General features: G+C 41.4%; 1 protein-coding gene across 6 annotated transcripts in view; it reads left to right on the top strand.

The window, feature by feature from the left end:
• CELSR1 (cadherin EGF LAG seven-pass G-type receptor 1) overlaps positions 1-16,050 on the top strand; it is a 161,890-nt gene that overhangs the window by 65,586 nt on the left and 80,254 nt on the right. For all 6 annotated transcript variants that reach the window (XM_057370075.1, XM_057370070.1, XM_057370072.1 and 3 more), the window contains exon 2: positions 651-1,289. In XM_057370075.1, the coding sequence (XP_057226058.1) occupies positions 651-1,289 (639 nt within the window). The remainder of the gene's footprint in view (positions 1-650; positions 1,290-16,050) is intronic.

Here is a 16,050-nt window from a genome sequence, read left to right as displayed (position 1 = left end):
GATAAAATGGAACAGTTTTTAAATGTCTGATTCTCACTGCAGGCATATTTTAGGTTTTTTTTTTTCTTACATTCATAAAATATTTTGAAGAAGTCATGTGTGAGGAATGAAGACATTCATTCCAGCATTCAAATGTGAAAACTTGTTTCCTCAGATGGCTTATATCTGAAGCTCTGGTCACAATTCTCTGTGCAGAGTTCTGTCTCCTTATGCCTAGCCCACACCTGAAAAAGATAATTTTGSTATTGTGTTGTGAAAATCAACAGCTTCCCAGAACCAGTTACAGACTAGCAGTCTCAATCATGAAAACTCCTTCCTCTTGACTTCCCCTTGGCCATCATAGGGCCCTCAGACTGTTTCCACACTGACCCTTGCTAGTTATTTGCCTGGGATCTTCTYCAAKTGTTCTGGCCTCTCTGAGATGTCTYGTGTCCTTTGAGTTACAATCCTTAAGAAATTTTGGGTTGTTTTCCTGAGTAAAGGCGTTGGCAATCACTGCAGAAGTTAAATACATTTTCCTCCCCCATCCTGGTGCCCTCAACTGTCCTGCAGGTCTGTTTTATTTTCAGGAGACTGTGGGAGCCTCCTTGTCCCTTGTAGGTTGACGGCCACTCTCTGACATCTCCGTTCTCTTTCTCTGTTCCCTTCAGATGGCATTCACAGCGTCACCGCAGTCTGCACCCTGCGTGTCACCATCATCACGGACGACATGCTCACCAACAGCATCACCGTGCGGCTGGAGAACATGTCCCAGGAGAGGTTCCTGTCCCCGCTCCTGTCCCTYTTTGTGGAGGGGGTGGCAACTGTGCTCTCCACCGCCAAGGATGGCATCTTTGTTTTTAACATCCAAAACGACACGGATGTCAGCTCCAATATCCTGAATGTGACCTTCTCAGCCTTGCTCCCCGGTGGCATTCGGAACAAGTTCTTCCCCTCTGAGGACCTGCAGGAGCAGATCTACCTCAACAGGACACTGCTGACCATGATTTCCACGCAGCGGGTGCTGCCCTTCGACGATAACATCTGCTTGCGGGAGCCCTGCGAGAATTACATGAAGTGTGTCTCTGTCCTCAAGTTTGACAGCTCGGCCCCGTTCATCAGCTCCAACACCGTCCTGTTCCGCCCCATCCACCCCATCAAYGGGCTGCGCTGCCGCTGCCCCCCGGGCTTCACGGGGGATTACTGTGAGACCGAAATTGATCTGTGCTACTCCAACCCTTGCGGGAGCAACGGGCTGTGTCGAAGCCGAGAGGGGGGCTACACTTGTGAGTGCTACGAGGACTACACCGGTATGTGTTTATCTTATCTTTGACCCATGATTTGTATGTTAGACCCTCAGCCAGGCCAGCTCTGTGTCAAGCTGAAATTGCTGGCATTCCTAGTCAAAGGGAGAAAAACTCCTGGTGCTGCCTTCTAGTGAGGAGAAGGCTTGCGAGTGTCACTTGGGTGAGTCCCGTGTCTCTGTGTGTGCGTGGTGATAGGAGCCTTGCCTTGCTCCAGTCTCACAGGGGGACTGTCAGCTGCTGAAGAGATTGTCACTGTGTGAATTTCTGCTCAAAATGSTTTATGCAGACACATTTCTTCTGTCTGGAAGGAAAAAGGTGGGACACACCTCCTGGTTCGTGGGTTTGTAAATCAGGGTGCAGTGTGGGTGCACAGCCTCAGTAGGAGCTCCTCAGCCCTTGGTCATCAGCCAGCGCAAAGCATTGGGATTGTTCTTCCCAAAAAGCTGCAGTAATACACACTTAAGGGAAATACTGCAAGGCAGCCCTGGTTTGTAAATGTCAGATAAAGCTGCAGAAGGATGTAGCTGCTTCCAGGCCTGTCTCCACAGCCCACTGAGGAACATACTTTGCCTCATCGTGGACTTGACAGCTAATAAAGATCAAAGTGCTGCTTCTCAAATACTCCTGAGAAGTTATGACAGAATATTAGGTGAATGTTTTCTGGTGCTTCAGTCAAGTCAGAGGGATTATTTATGTATTTGAAATTGCACATGCATTTAAGCATTCTGCATRGACGTGCTGCCAGCTGTAATTTACACTGACAGCTCAGCAGTGTCTGCTGTGACCCCTGCAAATAAAGGGTGAAGCAGAGGGGGCTGGTTCCCAACTCTGCCTCTCACTGCTGAAGTTATAAAAAATTGAAAACATAAATTATTTAAGTATTGGTGTAAAAAAAAATCTAGATGATGTGGCTYCAGCCCCCCAGGTGGAAGGGTTTTCCTTCACTCTCTCTGGCTTTTGCCTCAAGGTTGTCGTCAAAAATGTGACTGTGGAAGGAGGCAGGAGTTAGTGAGTAGGGACATGGCAACAAGGGAACTGGGCTTTTCCCAGCATGGGGGACAGGAGATGCTCCCTGAAATTTATTCAGGGCTTAGGGCAGCAGGACCTTTCTAAGAAGATGGGGACAAATTGTTTGCCTGATGGGAAAAACTCTGACTAGAGCTCTGAGATGATTGGGATATTTGGTGTTTGTTCAGGAGTAATTTTCCTGCCAGGCTTCTTATTAATGACTTCCACAGTGAAATTCGTTATAAAGTCCATTGTCCATAAATACACAATACGTACAGGGCATCACAAAGTAGATTTTATCATCAGTAGATTTAATTAAAAACGTTTTCATACTATTATACTGCRAATAGGAATGCTTAGAAGTAGCAAGTTTCATTAACCAAAGACTGCATAAAAATGAAGTTAATACATCCATGTCTTAGTTTTGGWATGACATGCATTCCATCACATTTTTAGAATCTCTTGCTAGAAATCTTCAGAAAAAAAGGCTAAATATACTTTTAAAATGAAAGATAATAAGCTTATATTAATAATTGATGGACATGTTTAATACTTAATGCTGCAGTAAGAACAAACACCATACATATTTAGAAGAGAAGCACCATATTTTTAATACTCAAAGATTGGATCTGTAAATCTATTTTCAGTGCATAGCTGTTGAGTTAAATATTAACTGTCCTGCTGCTAGGGTATTACCTGGCAGGTAAAGTGGTCAGAAGTTAAGGGGTGAGCACTGCTTATAGCTTTGCAGTCTTTAGGTTTCACAGTTAACTACATTGGAGTGAACATTTTCTTCTTTGAAAGGATGATTTGATCGCATTCAGATTGGCCAGGGAAAAACACTTCCAATCATGATAAAGAGGACTCTGGAATACCTTATTCCATCAATTGATAAAAACATTATTTAATATTTCTGTTTTATTACTGAGTGAATGCAGTTGAAATTTAGAATCTGCTCCGTGGTTRGTTTATGTTACATTGATGCCTTTAGGTTCCATGTTGCGTGACAATGTTTTGGTCATCAAATCCAAAATCTATCCACATATGGTGGCCATTAGTAGGTTGATTTTCATCCCCCTTACAGAGCAAGGTTGAAAATGTTATCAACCAGTRGTATTTTATGAAGATGCATTATTGAATTTTGTCCCAATCTCCTTTAAGTATTGTTACTTTACCTATGATTTTAATACTTTCTTTAAATATGTTCATATCTATTTGCAAGTTCAGTTTATATCTGTTAATCATAATACTGTGTTTTCAGCTTGGATGTAAATTTACTGTTTATAGCAATCCARATTTTTTATCTATTTGATGTGTAAATAGCATAGGTTGGTTTCAATAACAGCAGTGTGTATTGGCTCAKGGAATGCAGCAGTCATAAATCAGAACAAGCAGAGAATTGCTAAATCTGAAGGTTGGAAGACTCTGATATTACTAAAATTTTATCACGGTACTAACTCGGTGTAGTAACATACCAGTACAAGATACTTACAAATGTTTAAATTAATTGTAAAAGATGAAATATGGATGGTAATAGCCCATGAAATGCAGCGTGCTTTGGGAGCTCTCATGTTTCTATTTCCCAATTAAGAGCCTACATAGAAAAATAATTAGAAGAAAATACTAAGATCTGTCATCTCTCTGGGGAGATAGGCTGCAATTTGATGAGAATTCACTACACAATCATAACCCTAGACTGATTCTATCTGACTGGTCACCTGCTAAAAATATAGTGTTTATTTCCTGTACAAGGTAATTATGTCCTATCTTAATAGGATGGAATTTCCCTCCATTTTTCCATCCTGCTTTGAAGCCCTCCATTTGTTTTGATGTAATTGTTAGTCATTTATACATGATGAAAGTTTCTCTGTCTTCAGGAGTCTTCTGTTACRGGCATAAAGGTAAACTGAGCTTCTRTAAGGTATTTCTGAAACCTGATTACTGGCTAGGCTGGGGTGATTTGGAATTCACTTCCTGTGATGTAAGGAGGTGAGTGAGGAAGTACATATATTTTTAATCATGTTTTTTCAGACTTTTTCAGAACCTCTTTAAGTTCTTTTCTTTGTGTATAAATTAATGTAGAGAAGTGGACAATGTACACATCAACAGTTGTGCCATTGATGGCAGAGTGCTGTGTGCATGACTAAAGGGTTAAAGGATGTAATTTTAGTTAAGCAAATTTAATGAACACTATATAAAGCCTGTGCAATTTTTCCAGCTTCATTTTGTGTATCTTTGAGTGCTGCAGAAGCAGCTGAGATGTGCTGTAGGTGAAGGCTTAGACACAGRTGGAATTGTCTGTTCTCCCCTGAAGTGCCAATGCATCGTGTCATCCACACCAGTTTGGGAGGAATGGAAGCCACCTAAAGCAGTTCCTGAATGAGCTGCACTTCCAGCCCCATCCTGGAGCCTCCTGCAGAGCACAYCACTGTGGCTGCAAGTCACCACCTTTTTGGGTGTGAATTCCAACTATTCCTTGAGTGGGTGCCTCCTCCAGGGCTGTGCTTGCAGTCCTGCTCAGCAGCCACCAAGACTGCTCTCCTCTGTGGCCACATTCCTAAAACAGAACAAAAGCACTCTAATAGAAAAAAACCCCACCAACACCTGAAATAAGGAAGAGATTTAATGTTCCCACTGTTCTCCTTAGCATTATCACGTTCTTATTGCCTCCTTTGCTATACAACCCCTAGCAAGGAGCAGTTTGTATGGGAAAAAGATCGATCATCAGAGAATTCCCCATATCCATTGCATCGCTCCTTGGATTTCACTTCAGAGAGGGGACAAATCTTACGTGGCTGTAAATCTAGTAATCAAATACAGCAATTAGAGATCTTTTGCGTGTTACATTTTTTTCCTCCTAATTTGTATTTCTGATATCATATTGACATGAGGAATCATGACATCTAATGTGCCTGCTATGAATTCTGACTTTGTGTCATGAGAAGGTAACTGTAGCTGGTTTCTCAGCATCCTGCCAGAAGTCCCTAATCATATTGAATTAGTAAGTTCTCATGTTTGGTTCTTGGAAACATAGAACATAAAAGTAAATGTGAAGATATCGTCCGCTTTATCTTTACTTATATCCATTCTCCAGATAGTAATTTCCCAGCTCACTCTGATACCAGATTCTCACTTTTCAGGCCAGAGAGATTTATTTCAGGGAATTTCTGCTTTCAGGTAGAGAAATCTGGCAGCCACAGGAGTCATAATGAGTGTTTTATCTTGTGCAAGAAGGTCTGAAATTCCACTCTCAGTTGCACTTCTGCATCTTGGTGGGATCAGAGGTGTATAACAGCCAAACCCTGTACAGCAAATCTAAATTTGATTCTTTTAGGTTCCTCRCTGCATCTTTAACTCCTTGTTTAGCCTATGAAGGCCATGATTTTGTGACAGCAAGGCTGAAAACGTTATCCTTACAGGCTTGTGGAGCTTTGAGAGCACATTCAAGCCGCTGTGATCAAATTTTTCTTTAATACAGGACACCAAATAAGAAATTCTGTCATTCACAAACATTGCCATGAATGTAGGAACATTGTACATACCATGTGATGATTTCATGGGTCATCTCTCTGATACTTCTTTCAGATATTAAGGGAAAACAACTAAGGTATTGAAATGTTTTGTATCATTGCTGCATTAACAGTATCCTTTAGTGTAGGTCTGCAAAGTTATGTTACTGGAATCCAGGTGCTTTTATTTATTAGAGAGATGAAAACCTAGGCAAGGTCTAATACTCAGGGAKATCCCTGTGAAAGACATTTCTTCCCTGACAGCAGAAGTCTGTGTGTCCACTTGTCACTGTGTTTAACTCTGAGATTTGCTGTGCATGTTGGAGCAGGTCCTTGCTTCTSTTTGTGGCAAGGTTTGCTGTTCATGCATGCAGGGATGGGGCCAGCATGCCACAGCCCTATGGCTCAACCCAAGTGATGCTGGGTTGGACCTGAGGCTGCWGCCCAGATACCACAACTGCATCACTCCTTGTTCCAGCAGATCACTGAAACAACAAAAACAAAGYAAAAACTTTCTGTCAGATTCTGAAGTCTATTATTGTGATGTTTCTGTTGATTATATTYCTGCCCATGTCTGTCACCAAGTCACAGGAGATGAATGTTGCAAATCTGGAGTTTCTATCAGATTCACAGGACTCACTGAGGTCTGCTGTTCCTCTAGGTGGGTTTTTATCTGGAGGATATGTCCTTCAGCTAATCTTCAACCTACGCTCACTTGTCAGGATGCAGAAAGCCTTTCCTAATTGGATTACTGTGGTCTCTTTGTTGACAGTTTAGTTCTCAAATGGTGTACATGGCCTGCAGCCTTCACAGCAATCTGCTATGCCTTTTCTTAAACCCAGGCAAAGAGTTTTATCGCATTACCCTCATCCTGATGTGCATAACCTAGCTACTGTTTAAAGCTCCACAGTTTTCCCAGTCATGTCCAAACCCTCTTTGTTCGTCACCCCAAGATGCTGCATGTGGGATGGTCCTTGAGCTGAAGGGCTGGAGCTTCRGATGTCTCTTCTGGAGCCTTGTATCTTATCTTCCTTGCCCTTGGAAATATTTGCACTTATCAAAGTCCTTAGCTGTCACATGGAAACCTAGCTGCAGACTCAATGTTGTGTTTATTCTTTTTAATTACTTTTAGAATTATTTGACAGGACTCGTGCTCTTCCCASCTGCTCCTGCATGGGTGCAAGCAGCAGTTCACATCAGCGTAATCCTCAGAAGTTACCTTAGTAATTAATCTCCAATATACTTACGAATTCAGCTCTTCCAAACAKTTCAGGGTTCAGGAAATCCTCCTTACTGATTATGGCTTATCTTCTTTTGCTTCTCCGTAAGACAGCTGTGGGGCTGACTTCTTCCCTTCATTTAGCCACTCCCCTCATTTGTCAGCTGAAATGTCTATCACTGATGATTTTACACTTTCTCCTCAGATTTTGATTTAAAAAATGTAGCATGTAGCTAAATTCAGTAACCAGATAACTTGGCAGTAACCCSTTCCAGGATGGTTCCATTCTCAGTTACATTTTTGTACCTGCTTGCTCTTAATGCCCTTGGTGTCTGCGAGATGGCGTTGGAATATGGAGAGAAGGCAGGTTTTTGGTTGTAGGCTGTCCAATAGGAAGTCAAGGCTTTCACACATGAGAGCCTGCAAGCACAGACCTCGGTGGGACAGGGCTGCAGCTGTGGAACAAGTGCTGCCCCAGCTCTTCAGCAATGCAGCTGTTCAGGATGGAGCCCTGATGGCCAGGTGTAATCTCAGGATGTTTGGGGTTGGAAGGGACCTCTGAAGATCAGCTCATCCAACCCCCCTCTCATGGCTAACACTGGTTCAGTGCCTTTTTTTCAAGTCGAATCTCATTAAATACCTGTTGTGGAAAGAACACATTTGCCCCTGACGCCATGCCCAGCTAAGCTGTGTCTGCTGTCAGGCAGATGGGTCTGAGCAAGGCAGACTGCTAACCTGGCATGGGTACCTGCCTGCCTCTGGCCCCTGACCTCTCTTCCCACCCCTTGGCAAGGACATGTGCTACCAGTGTGAGCTTATCAGTGCTGTCCARTGGGAGGGAGATACACAGTGAGCAYCTCAGGTTTCCTGTTGGCATCCTGRTTAACAACAGGCTGGTCTAAATTCAGGATTCCCTTTGTTCTAGCGCACGTGATATCTCTTTTTTTGTCTTTAACTGGTTGTACATGGATTTAGTTTTGTATATTTCTCTAAATTTTGAGCAGTTTCTTGTATCTTAAATTGTTCTGGTTTTATATTGATGCTATTTCTGTTACCACACCCAAATGGGAGTCACAATTCTCCCAGGCTTTTTGAAAACCTTTGTTATAATGCATTTTCTTATCATCATTGGTAAAACTGAAAAACACGTGGGAAGTGAAGCRTAATTAATCAAAGTAGAGGTATTTGATATTATAATTTTATAGGTACATGTAAAACCCCTCCTCACTGTAGCTAAATTCCCACACAGTGTCATAATTGTGAACATATATATGCATTGCAGATCATTGGTTTGACAGAAACTACAYATACAGAGGTTTGTTTTAATTAAAGTATTTTAAATAGCAGTTTATTAAACAACAGCAAATTTCTCTGTGACTGTAGTTTGCAGTTGTGTTTTTATTAATTTAGTCAAGTTGAGCCTTATGTAATGTAAGATTTTKGGAGGTTTTTTTCTCATTGTTTAATTTCAAAAGGGTTAGGTGGGTAAAATTTTAAGCTGCACAAGTGCGTTCTCTTTACCCAAACATACACTTGCTAAATGTCAAAACAACCCATATGTTAGACTACCCTTCAAGTGGTGGTGTTTTTTTCTCACTGAAAACAAATCAGATAAGGGAAAAGGAGGAGAGAAAGGAGGAGAAAAACCCAACAATTTGCCTCTAAGTTGTTTGTGCAGAAGATAAAATCATAATGAGATAGTATTTTTTCCATTATACCTTACATTCTGGAAAGCCCCTCACAGTGTTCACAGCAGATCAGAGGTGAAGACAGAAAAAAAAAAAAGAAATTCCAGGACATCTGAAGTGRAATATTTTAGATCTTCAAAAACAAAAAGGAAAATTAACTTCCAAGGATCAAGGCAATGGGGCTCCTTTTCTCCTGTCTGCAAATAAAGAACTGGGAAGAAATAAGAACTGGATTATAAAAAACATTTTGGACTTCTCTACATATAATTACCAAGTTAGAAATTTTTATTTTTATTGGTGGGTAAACAATGGGAAAGTGGCAGGAAGAATGGTTGAGTACAGAGATGAGGGTATCAGGATGATATCCTGCTAGGAAGGAAAAATAGCATAAAGTAGTTTCTTGTGTCTCTGTTCTTTGTGCTATGATGATTGAAAGTTTCGACAGTTGAGCACCAGACTGAGGCACTTGGCCTTGAACGTCAAGATAATTACAGTTGTGCAGAGCGTGGTGGGAACCACAAGTCCATTGTTGTTGCAAATGCTCTTTTGTTTAGAGCATCATGGTTCAGTGCCTGCATCCCAGCCCTGCTGCTCCTGGGGAGGGTTTTGTTCTGAGACCCGCACTGTACGGTGCCCCCGGAGCGGAGCGCAGCTTCCCGAGCTGCCACCAGCCTGGATTCTCGCTTTCTAAAAACCAAGATGAAGATACTTTACTCCAGGCTGTCCCTCAAATTTCCACAGAGAAGCATATGAGACTTTTCATGCAGCATTTTCATACAGTATAATTAAAAAGCATATTTTAATTAGATAGGCTAGCTTCAAAGGGTCAACGCAACTGATGTGCATATTGTAAGAAAGATGAAGATATGAAGATGAGTGCCTTCTATTAAAAATTAAACACATTCTAATTGACACAATGAAGTGTATTAACTCTAACAAGATGATAATCATTTAAAGTGACTTTAAAATTGAATTGTATTTWACAAAAAGGCTGAATTTTAATCTATTGAACTGCTGTAAGCAGAGTTAAATACACGCTGTGGAAGCTGGGCTGGATTAATTTTTTATGAGTCCGTTTTAAAATATTTTTTAAGAAAGCAACYTTTGAATTTCCATCTGTTCTGTAGATTTAAAAATACATGGATTTTGAGATTTTCTGCGCAAGATGTGTGTGRCATCACAATCCCTTTTTCAGGACTCATTAATAAAGAGTCAGTTTCCCTGATTAAGTTGCTTTTTGTTTTCMGTTTGTGTTCCTGAGCTGTGTACCAGATATTTTTGAGGTTACCAAAACATAAGATTACAGGATTATCTTTTTAACCCTAATCCTTTTAATTTGACAAGCAAAGGGGCATTTTTGCTTGGGTTTTTTTTTTTCAGAATTTTCTTTCCATGTATAACTGTGGAAATTTGATGACAATCAGATTGTTTTGCCAGTACTACCATGATGCTAAACCTCTGAACTACAATGACAATTACACAGTGCTTTTTTAAGTATACCTTTCTTTTTAAGCGAATCCTTCTCATATAAAATGAAAATAYAGAGCTCTGAACTCCTAGCTTCCTAACATGTAATTACAATAGTAGATTGACTTTAAGCTTGGTTTTCTGTTGCATTATGAATATTTTATGGCTTCTCTTCAGTTATTCTCACTAATTGGCCATTACGCTTCTTTCCACCAGAGCTTCTGGGACCACCTAGGATGTTAAGGGGCATGATTTGATTTGAGGTCTGCCTGGTTCTAAATTGCCATGATATTTACCATACCACTGGATTACATAGAAAATGGGAGAGTRAGATTTTCCTGTGAAAACTTCTAATTTATGGAAAACACAAAATGCGGGCTGTTGCAAGCCTTCCTTTAGTGGAGATGTGCAGAGTCAGCTGCTTATACAGTCAGTCCCAGTGGGCTGCTGCTTCTGTGTTTTGTCTCTTGTGAGAAGAATCATAACAGTAACAGTTACATGGTGAAAATTAAGTGGGATCTTAGTGACATAAGGACTGAACTCTCCTAAAGAAAACAGTAATGTGCCCTTGAAAGGGAGTCACTGATCTTCTTTTCTCTGTATTCTTTAGCCTTTATCTTTCTTCCTCTTTTTGAGAGCAGTTATTTGCAGAAGTGTTGCCTTTTTGAACTGCTTTGAATGGTGACTTGATCCAAAATAAGTAATAGAGCTTTCCTCTTCCCTACCAGTTTAGGAACTGGGAGTTRCAACCCTTTGGTGATCTTCTCTGTGAAAAGCAGCTTAGGGAAACCAAGTTGAAATTGAGCAGGAAGCCTGATGGTGCCTGAAAGTGTGTCTGTTTTTCCAGCTCCTGAGTTCCTGTTGACAAAAGATGTGGCTGCCCCAGCCACCACACCTTGCTTGCTTTCCTCATTCACATAAACAGTTTAATGTATTTTGAAAAGCCCTGTGTGAGGACAAAACAGCCTGTGGAACAGCAGCCTTGTGGAGTTAATGGTCCCTGTGGTGGCATTTGGTGCCCAGGAAAAATTTCAGCTCCATGGGATAAAATAATCTTTTTCATCATTTGAGTAGAAGCACAATGAGTTCTGAGTCCCCTTCTTCTATCCCATTGCTGCCCATAGAAGGAGGTGAGAACTAGGCCTGGCAAGTGGTTCCCATGCTGAAGTGCCTGCAGATGTGCAGAGATGCAAATATGGATCACCCTGCAAGGATTGTCCCAGAGGGAATCTGTCCTGGCAGCCATGGTGGCTGCTCCAGCCTTCAGTTCCCTCCTTGAGCAATACTGCTGGAGAGGAATCAAGGGGCATAGAGAGATGAGAAAACAAAGTATAATATCAGATGTGTATATAGGAAASGTAGAGGGTGATGGTGCCTCTTAAAAATAAATGGAAGGAGGGACATTGCTCTGTAAATGAATCTGTGTTATGCAAATGGGTGCTTTGTTCTTACACCTCCAGCTTCCTCACCAGTTTTAAGATGGGATTTTTAGGAAGAGATTTATTCCAAGTAAGACATAATGCAAATTGCAGACACAATGGCATAATCTAGTTTGAGTTTTATCTTTGACATCTATAATGATGTTATCCCCTTGATAAATACATCCAGAGATAAAGCTTAGGCTTTTATTGAAAGGCACTGCTTCATCACCATATCTTACACCAAATCACTGTAATTTGCATTATGATGAATTGTCTTACATATAAACCTGCCACAGAGCTCAGGAGCTCAGTGTAACTGGAAACTTTTGTGCATTGCTTTTTTTTTTTTCTCTTTTGTGGATTTGTATTGTGTTTMGGTCTGTGTGAGAAACAGAACTAAAAAGATCTCTTAAGCTTTACCTTACAGATCAAATGCAGAAGGGGGTGACAYCTTCTGCAAGGGGCCTGTACATTAGAATAATTTAGAGAGCTTAGAGACAGTTGTCAAATCAGYCAAGACTAAAGATTAAGACATTCAGAAATTACCGCACCCCACAGGGCAAAATTTGTTCTTAAGAAGGTGYGGCAGGCTAAAGGCCTTTTCCAAGCAAAATGATCCTGTGATTCTATCTGTTTTTCTCCTCCACCACATCTAAAGCATTCCAGAAAAGTGCTTGTCCTCAGCATTTCCTCAAAAGCCTGGGGGTGATTAGGTCTGATGCTGTAGGAGCAGGCAGCAGGGACAAATCAGGCACGTTKTGTGCCCCTCTGCCCACTGGTCCATTGCAGGAGCTCAGTGCCCCGGGTTCACACAGGGAAGTTTCCTCATGAGTTTGCCACTGAGCATGTGCCCCTCCTTTGCAACACAACCAGCTGGGCTTTTTTGAGAGGTACTGACACCAATCCATGGCTGTAAAATCATGAGGTACCTCTTTTCTTTCCCAAAACAAAAGGTGGGCTTCAAGAAACGTTTTCTTGAATAGAGAATATTTTACTGTGGCAKCTGGCTCCTTGCTCACCAGGGTGCTATCAGGAAAGAAAAAATCACAATACTTCTGATAAATCTTGGTTGCACTTCTGGTGCTCACATCGGTCTGGCCTCATGGCTGGAAGGTGAAAGGTGAGTTGTGTGGTGTAGACAGAGTGGAAACTTAATGCCTGAGAATTTTTAATCCTCAACAAATACACAAGGAAGAGAACACAGGTATTCAGCTGTGACTTTYGTCTATGCTCTGTTCTTGCCGGCACTGGTGGAAATTGCATGGGAGGATGAGGTCCAGTGATCCTTCACATTGAGCTTATATCATCTTGAGAACATGCTCATAATTTCTGGAATCCTCAGACTAATTCATTTCTCTAACAGATGTGCCCCAAATATCACTAATCCTCCTCAGTATCGTTTCTTCTCCCCCCCCCCTCCCCCCCCCAATTATTCCTTCTCATTTAAATGCAAAAACACAAAACAATCCAAATCATCAATCCATCCATCCTTCTCTGCAGGGTGTCCTTTGTTTTGCTTTGTTTTGTGACTGGGGAAGGGGAGGAGTTGAGAGAAAATGGAAYATCTTAGCTCAGGCTGATGCTGCTCCAGGATCCTGGGCCAGGTTTGGGGCTGTCAAAGGGCCAGGCAGTATTGCAGTGGCTGCTCTGCTTGTGGACTGCATCAGCAGGCACAGCCTGAAGCACACTGAGAGATGCAGARCTGCTTTTGCTGCTCTTGCTTTTGTAAAATACAGTTTGGCTTGGTTTCCAGTGTRGAAGGATCAGCAGGTAGGTTGGGGTCCTGGCCTCTCCTGTGCCTGTTTGGCCCATGGGACAGTTTCATGGTGGTCCTCCTGCTCCTCCCAGAAGTTTGCAGGGCTCAGAGCAGCCAGGGTGCAGGTGGTGCCCTGAGGACCCTGGTGGGAAGAGAAACTGGGAAGGCTCAAGTATCCTCATCCTGTTGAGGTGTGAGTGGGAATGGGAGCTCACTCAGAACAGGCAGTTTTCGTTGTAAGTTTTGCACTAGAATTTAACCCCCAAGAGCTCTCACATACCTTGAGGCCAGCAGATGACAACCACAGCTTCAGAAGCAAATAAAAGAAAATAAAAAGCCTCTTATGTTCATAATCTTGAAGCATCTYGCGACTAAAGATCTTATGACCCTTATTTAGCTGAGTCTTATGATTTTTTGAAATCTGAGTTGTGAATTATCAGGGATGTCTAGGAGGAACTTTATGGAAGAAGCACAGGGAAGGAAGAAGGGTGCTGATAAAGGAGAGGTATAAGATTTATATATATGTATGTATGTATCCAAAAAGAGCAGTGGTAATTCTGCCCACCTTGTTCCCACCATCTCAGAGCTTAGTGCTTATGCCCATGGAAAAACTAAAGCAGATCCAAAGATAAAAGGGTGATTTTCTGGAGTATCTTATTATAGATTCATTTCTACCTCTCACCTCAGAGAACTATTAGGCAAGCTGTATACATAGTGTGAGAGGGATGTTTTTGCTGTTACTGTGCTTAGTGTTATGAAGTCAGGTTACTCTCTTGCAAATATGTATTATTAAATCTGGAATGGTTAGCTACTGAAAATCTGCAGGACACCTGTCACTGCAAGTCAGCGGTGTGAGTGTGTATGTGTGGAGTATCTTTATGTAGGTATTTATGGATTATTTTGCTTTCTCCTGTTTCTCACAATATGCCTTTCTAAGGCAGAAAGCGGCAAAGGCAGCTGAAAACAAAAGAAAGGAGGGAGACTCCAAAATGGACCTTAAGCTGATGTTTCTCCCTATAAGAGGATTTGGGATGACTTTAATTAACCTAGTTCAGTACAGTTCTAAAAACATAAATGAATAGGTAAAAGGAAAGACAAAAATGCATTTTCAAGTGTAAAGGTTTAGTAGAAGCATCATTTAGAAGCTTCACAAAGTCATGACTATCAGTGTCAATAGTATTGAGTCTGCATGGCCTCTCTGAAGTGGGAATAGGGGTTTGGTCTTTGATTTCTAAGGAACCCAGATTTTACATCTGTTATTCAAATCACTCTTACGAGTCACTTGTGTAAAATGGTGCATGAATTTAGTTACCTCTAATTAATCATGGTCACTAGTACATCAGTGGCTTATAACTTCTGTTTGATCCAGCTTCTCCATCGTTCAGAATATGTTGGCTAGGTTTTTCTGGGTAGCTGCTCTGTCTCATAAACCCAGTAGATTTTTGTTTGTTTCTTTGTGTCACATTTCATTGGTAATTGGCATTTGCTGCCAATCTGCTGGGAGGTAAGGCAATTTTTCCTGGGTATATCCATACACAATCAGTGGAGAGAGGTGGGTGTCTGCTGGAGGTGTTGATCCAGTTCACCTAAGGCAAGCATTGATCCATTAGGCTCAYGTGAGCCGTCTAAAATGGCTTAAAGCTGTATTTCCATAACAGTTAAACCTTTCTAAAACCATTCCTTCATTCTTATTCCTGAGTGCATGGTCCTGCCTCCTTCCCATGTGCTTGCTGTGCTATTCATCCCATCAGTCCTAGGAGGGACTGAATCAGAAGATCACTAACCCTTCAGTAAAGAAATRAATGTTGTTTTGCCATCTTAGCTCTACAAATCAGTCAACTGCAGGATTACATGAATGCCAGCACAAGGGAGGGGGAGGAAACTGCAGCGTGCTTGGGGAAAGGAGGGGACTATGGTAACTCTCACTCAGTCTGAGCTATGGTGAAACCACCCCTAAAGCCCTGGATCCCAACCTCTTTATCTCTTGTCCCAGCAGAGATTTCCAAGCTGATTTTGCAGCTAATTTGTTTTTAACAACCTTCGTAGTWCTAAGTGCCCTTATTGCTTTGGTGCCAATTGTCATGTAAGGTTGGTAGCAGTTTAGTTACTAGAGGAAAAGGAGGATTGATTTCCCATAATGTGCAAGATAGCAAATACATTTTTAATGACAGTTGGTGCTTCATTAGGGCAAAGGGTCAGTGGGAATTKTTTGAAGAATTTAGTTGTTCTATCTCTTGTTGTTTCTCCTTTTGCCTTATTTGTTGTGGGTTCTTCTTTCCACTTTAAAGTTCATAATTTTAGGTGGGCTGCTTAAATCAGTTTCTCAAAATGCTTTTTATTCTGGTAAAGCAATACAAACATAAAGATGATTAATATGTGCCTAGACCAAGTGRCAGGATGGGGAAAGGAAAAAGGAATCAGTTCAAGTCAAACAATTACAGTGGGTGAAAAATTAACGTGCCTGGGGAAATTGAAGAAAACTAAAAAAGAACATCAGTGCAGATCTACTGCATCATGTAAATTTATATTTAATGTAGTGTTCCAGTTGAAAACAATTGGAGAATAGCAAAAAATTTTGAGGACTAGTCCCGAAACCGGTATATTGGGGAAACACTGCAGTAAACTGATATGAAGAGGAATTCTGTATTCATTTGGATGCCATCATGTTGTTTCCAGCAAGCTTTCAAACATCATAC

Source organism: Malurus melanocephalus, unplaced genomic scaffold (assembly GCF_030028575.1).
Source record: "Malurus melanocephalus ecotype Western Australia unplaced genomic scaffold, MMel_1.1 scaffold_118, whole genome shotgun sequence".
In the NCBI taxonomy this organism is placed as follows: Eukaryota; Metazoa; Chordata; class Aves; order Passeriformes; family Maluridae; genus Malurus; species Malurus melanocephalus.
This window is presented reverse-complemented; position numbering and strand designations above follow the sequence as displayed.